This window comes from Rattus rattus, chromosome 16 (genome assembly GCF_011064425.1).
Source record: "Rattus rattus isolate New Zealand chromosome 16, Rrattus_CSIRO_v1, whole genome shotgun sequence".
NCBI classification, from domain to species: Eukaryota; Metazoa; Chordata; class Mammalia; order Rodentia; family Muridae; genus Rattus; species Rattus rattus.
The window spans coordinates 41168815-41174814 of NC_046169.1; the positions used below are offsets into that span (position 1 = coordinate 41168815).

A 6000-nucleotide genomic window follows, 5' to 3' on the forward strand; every position below is an offset into this window, starting at 1 on the left:
GTATGTGTGTATATGCAAATGTGTGAGTGTGTGCATGTGTGTGTATGTTTACGTGTATATGTGCTCATGTATGTGGTATGTGTATATGTGTTTGTGTGTGTGCATATGTGTGTGTATATGTGGGAATGTGTGCATGCACATACATGCAAATACACACATGTGCACACACAAGCATGCTCATTCATATAGGCACACATACTCAAATTCATACACACACATACATACACACACACACACACACACACACACACACACACCTGGCCCTTGCATTCTTTCTCCCCTATCTTCCATGATGTACTGACATTAGAGACATTCTTATTTCAGAGATTTGCATGCTCAAGGATCCAATTAGACTCACAAGAAGAGGCTCAGTCTAAGTAGCAATCAGGAGATGCAGATCATTGCCTCTGTAAGTGCCACTTCAGGCTCCAAACAGGCAGATTGGAAAGGAGCTGCAGGGGAGGGTTGGCAAGGACGTGTGCCTGTGTGCGGTGGTCTCTACATTTGTGGCATGCCAATTGATGTCACTACGTATGGACGAGCTGCTGTCCCATAGACAAGTACCCTGCAGTTGGAGATGCCACCACAGCCTCCTGAATTGGATACTAGACTCCACATACATGACAAGAGAAGAGTAGGTGGGCCTTCTTCAATTATGTGCGTTCTGGGGTTTGAACTCAGATCATTAACCTTGGCGGCAAGTATCCTAACCTTGCTGGCCCTGTAGAAGTGTTTTTGTGCTAGACTGAAAAAACAAGAGGACCACCAATTCCATAGCATAGTTGCCAGTGAAGTCAAAGCAGTGTTTGATTCACACAGAGAATGAAAAACACTGATTCTTCCTTCCTGTCCCCCCCCCGGGGGCTCCTGGGAAGCAGACTTCAAACCTAACAAGGAAGCCAGTCAGCCCATAACTGTCCAGCCACTATTGCTCCTATGGGTGTATCTTGCCTGGCAGCTCAGGATTGTAGCACGCAGGGTCCAGCGCTGGTTGGTGACATTTTTCCCCAAGTGGCCCACATAGCACTTCCTGGCAATGTGACATTTTCAATCAGCAACATCTCAAGCCCATGGCCAGTGTCCCTCTCCCATCTTTTATCCCAGAGAAGCACGACTTGTCGCTGAGATTTGGAATTGTGGCATCAAGGCCACGATGACTGATGTACGCAGGCTCTTTGCCGAGGAGCTAGTGAGGCACCTTTAGCACTGAAATTCTCCCAGGCTCATCTGGGTGTGACCCAGAGGGGGTCATTATCTTGTGATCCAGGAGGAGATCCTCATCTCCGCTGCTTCTCTGACTGGCTTTGAAGTGACTCTTGCAGGCTATCGGGTTCATTGTGAAGCCTGGAGCAGGTCCCTGTAGGGACCAATGGTGCAAGCACAACCAACTTTAGCTATGCGGAACCCAAGTTCGGGGTGTTTCCAGTTCCCCCTGCACATACACCAGGCTTAGAGATGCAGAGCTCAGGCTTGGGGTGTCCCCAGAATGCCTAAACATGCTAGGCTACGAACTGGTGAACCTAGACTTGGGATGACCCTGTAAGCCCCACCTTTCTAGCAAGTTCTCAGACATTGCACAAGTTGCTTCTCCTTGGGAAGCACAAAGGGTCACAGGGCCACAGATCAGAGAGTGTGAATGGCCTACTGTGTGGCTCTGTTGTCCTAACCATTGGGGACCAGATGTTCCTGACTGGGCCCAAGCCTCACAAACACAGCTATGCTGCTCTCCCTGGCCCCTGCACCCACCCGTACATCTCAGCAGGGAGGACAGCAGCTAGTATCCTGACGTGGCTTATTGGATAGTTACTACAGAGTGATCTAACCGCCATCCACAGTGAAACCAAGAGAATGGGAGGCAGGAGAGGCTGCCCTGTGAGAGGGGCCCTTCTGTTCACAGGGTCCCAGACAGCCCTTTCGTTTAAAAGGACATGAGGGTCAGAAGCTCCTAGAATTGTATCATGGGTGGGATGTTTTCTTCCCAAGGTTTTTGACTTTTCCTAAGCTCTATTTCATGGTCAAGCAGGGGGTGTCACTGAGATTTCTGGGTGTATTAACATAGCAGCTTTGGGGGTTCGGGTAAAGAAATGTGACAATAATCTACCAGGCAGCTGCTAGGATTGGAGGCGGTGGGAGCCTGGCGCACAATAGGTGTGCACATAATGACTGTCGGACCTACAGATAACGACAACCACAACCACCGCCGTGTTCAGCTTTCAGTACCTGTCTTAGGTTGCGCCCCGTGCTGATGTCTCTCTCTCAGTACTGGGAATTGGTCTCAGACTTGGCACACACTCGTTGAGCACCACACCACGGAGCCACCGCCCCACCCTCTGTTGCCGACAACAATGTCTTACTGTTTCACACAGGCTGGCCTTGAACATGCAGTTCTTCTGCCTCAGCATCCCGGTTACCAGGGTTACCATCCCACGCCTCCAGCCTGGGCTAGTTCCTTTCTCTTTGATTCTATAAGAACCTGAAGCCATTCATGTTGCCTTCTGTCCTGCTTGTCCCGAGGGACGTTGTCCCTAAGTAGAAAGGGCGTTTTTTTGCTGATTCCAGCACAGGGTGGATCTGGGGAGGGCTGTCAAAGCAATTTCCTATCAATTGCCCTGTGACCGCTGTTAAAAAAATTCTCTGCTGTGTTTGCAAGCCAGACTCACCCATCCTTAAATTGGTTTTCATAGTTCTGAGTGCGGGGGCTCACTCCTCCTCTGCGAAGGGGAGGGGAGGAGAGAGGGGAAAAGGTAGGGGAGGGAAAGAGAAGGGAGGGTGCGGAGGGGAGGGAAGGAGGAAGGGAAAGGTTTTACATGGACTTGACCATGTGAGAGTATCCTGCAGCTGAGAGAACTCTGTCCTTCCGGCTCTAGACTGTAGGTTCCATGAAACTAAAAATTAATGCATTAAATTAATTCTGTATTCCCCGTGCTCAGACGGATTAGCACAAATTAAATTTCACACTAATTGTCTAATCAGTGGATCCTTGTGCCCCTGCTGGAATCAAGGCTGACTCCCAGGGTGGGAGGTGGTGAGAAGCTTGGCCCTGAACTGGTCACTGTCCCAGCCCCATCAGGCTTTTGCATGGCCACAAGCAAACCTAACTTGCCCAAAGGCCCCTCCCAGAGGCTACCCACCCAAAGTCCCAGTTCTGTAGCCGTTGTAGTTGTGGCAGACATGAGTTCAAATCTCTGCACTGGGCTGGCTTTGTCTGTGATCTTGGACTCTCTCTCTCTTTCTCTCTCCCTCTCTCCGTCTCTCTCTCTCTCTCTCTCTCTCTCTCTCTCTCTCTCTCTCTCTGTCTCTCTCTCTCCATCTCTCTCTCCCTCTCTCCGTGTCTCTCTCTCTCCCTCTCTCCGTCTCTCTCTGTCTCTCTGTCTCTCTGTCTCTCTCTCCCTCTCTCCCTCTCTCCGTGTCTCTCTCTCTCCCTCTCTCCGTGTCTCTCTCTCTCTCCTCTCTCTCTCTCTCTCTCTCTCTCTCTCTCTCTGTCTCTCTCTCCCTCTCTCTCTCTCTCTCTCTCTCTCTCTCTCTCTCTCTCTCTCTCTCTCTCTCTGTTTCTCCTCGAGTTTCCATTTGGGTCATGGTGGAGCAAAGAAGGTCTGTAGAGCTGCATGCAGTGGCCTCAATTCCTACAGTGCAACTCTTTCCCCAACATCAAAGCTCTCACCTCAGAGGTCATTTGTTCCAGAGCCAAATATTAATGACTGTGTCCCGGGAACAGACTCAAGTTACCCACAATTCCACAATTCCAGCATGGTGACCATTTTATGAAGCGTTATAGCGACATAACAAAGGAAACCACTAATCGATACTTGGGAAGTACATTGGGGGAGAAACATCCGTTGTAGCTTACCGAAAATGAGGAAACCTTTATTACAGGGCCACAGATGCTAGAACGTTCTTAGGTGGTGACTAGAAAGCGAGGTATATGCTAAGTTAATACACCAACCACAGAGGTTTTCATCTGACTGACGGGGTCCCAGGACACCAGGTCAAAGTGGAGGACAAGAAGGGGCTATCAGATGGGCTAACGACCACCCAAGAAGAATAGTAGCCTCCGACTCGTACCTCTCCAACCTGCTGAGCAAAGTTCTAGTCAGGGAGCCTCACAGTTCTGTGGAAGGCAGGGTTTTCCTAAAACCCTGTGTGCTGTTTTCTGGTTTTCCTAAAACAATAGTGTGCTGTTTTCTGGTTTTCAAAACACCGAGAAGAGATCCACAGTACAGATGTGCATCTTGGGGCAGCTGGAGCCCTTGTGAAACCATCTCCATGGTTAAGTGGGCACCTTGTGCTGTGCTCATATGACCAAAAAGTGAGAGGGGGGGAGGGAGGGAGGGAGGGTCACGATTTATTGACATCTCCTGGTGTCCCACTGATGGTCCATACTCACGCATGGGCAGTAGTAACCAGATGCAGATAATAAAAAGTGAACGAAAGTTGTGTGGGTGGATGTTGAGAGGTAGGAGGCAAGTCGAGGGGAAAATGGGAGGAATGGATATAACTTTATTTTGTTGCATGTATGAGGCGCTGTGTCTGTGAGATCCACAATCTGAGGGCCAAGGGACAGAGGCCCTGGTTGCGAACATTGACTGAGGCAGCCAGGTGTTCTTAGCCTTGACCTAGCGCCCTGCTCCCTTCCTACATCCCCTGACTCTCAACTTTATTATATTTACAATAAAAAAAAACAACAAAACCCTGGGATCCAGTCTCAGCATGGCATATATATGGGCCACTCCTGTAGCCCCAGCACTTAGGAGGTGGACACAGGAGGGTCAGGAGTTCCAGGCCATCTTTGGCTACGTAGAGTTAAAGGATGGCCTGAGCTACATGAAACCTTGTAAAGACACACACACACACACACACACACACAGACACAGACACAGACACACAGACACACACACACACAAACACACAGAGACACACACACAGACACACACAGAGACACACATACACATAAGACACACACACATAAGACACACACACACAAACCCATAGACATACACAGACACACACACATACACACACACACACACACAGACAAACACAGAGACACAGGCATACAGACACAGACACACACACACAGACACATACACACAGAGCCACACACATAGACATACACAAACATACATAGACCATAGACACACAATCTCTCTCTTTTTCTCCTCTCTCTCTCTCTCTCTCTCTCTCTCTCTCTCTCTCTCTCTCTCTCTCTCTCTCCCCCTCCCCCCTCCCTCCCTCCATAGTCCAGTGTTTTCTAATTCTCAGCTGTTTGAAAGACGAACTTGGAGGCTGGGTCTTCATTTTCTCTCCTGTGGTGGTGGCACCTGGGTCTGTCAGCCCTTGAGAAAGCAAAGCACCTTTATCAACTCCTCCAGAAGTGCCCAGCTCACATGTCGTGTTAATTCTCTGTCCCCTAATCACTAACAACATATTATCAACCAAAGTGCACCTAAGACCAGACTGGACTTGCTGGGAAGGCAGAGAGCTGGTACCACCGCCCACAGAGAGCCTTAGAGCACCCTGTGCGGGGCATCAACTGTGGGCGTGTCTTCAGGGACAGTGATGCTCAGTCCAGCAGGGCGGTTCATGTCCAGTTGTCCTCAGTTGAGTACCTACTATGTGCCAGGCCAAACTGTCCAGGCTTATCCCTCTTACCTCCCACAACATTTCTAATGGCAGGTGCCCTCCCTGCCATTTGAAGACTGATAATCAGAGAACATAATGTGTGCTGACAAGAGAGTTCCCCCACACCAGGAACAGCAACATCCTGAAGTATGAGTTTTCCACCTTTGTTTATGAAGCAGGATCACCTTTACCCCTGGAAGTGGTTTGTCCTACAGTGGTCCTACTGTGTGCAGCGTGTAGAGAAAAGAAGGCTCAGTCAGTGGTCTTGGTTTCTCGTCTTCAGATCGCAGACTTGACCTCAGAGCTTGCTGACGAACGCTTCAAAGGCGATGTGGCTTGTCAGGCACTAGAGAGCGAGCGGGCAGAGCGCCTTCAGGCCCT

General features: G+C 49.8%; 1 protein-coding gene across 1 annotated transcript in view; it reads left to right on the forward strand.

Annotated features, from left to right (window-relative positions):
- The window catches only part of Myo18b (myosin XVIIIB), a 194338-nt gene that overhangs the window by 68758 nt on the left and 119580 nt on the right, over positions 1–6000 (forward strand). Inside the window, exon 25 of the mRNA XM_032886778.1 lies at positions 5903–6000. This exon is cut by the window's right edge and continues 22 nt beyond it. Coding sequence (XP_032742669.1) covers positions 5903–6000 — 98 coding nt within the window. The remainder of the gene's footprint in view (positions 1–5902) is intronic.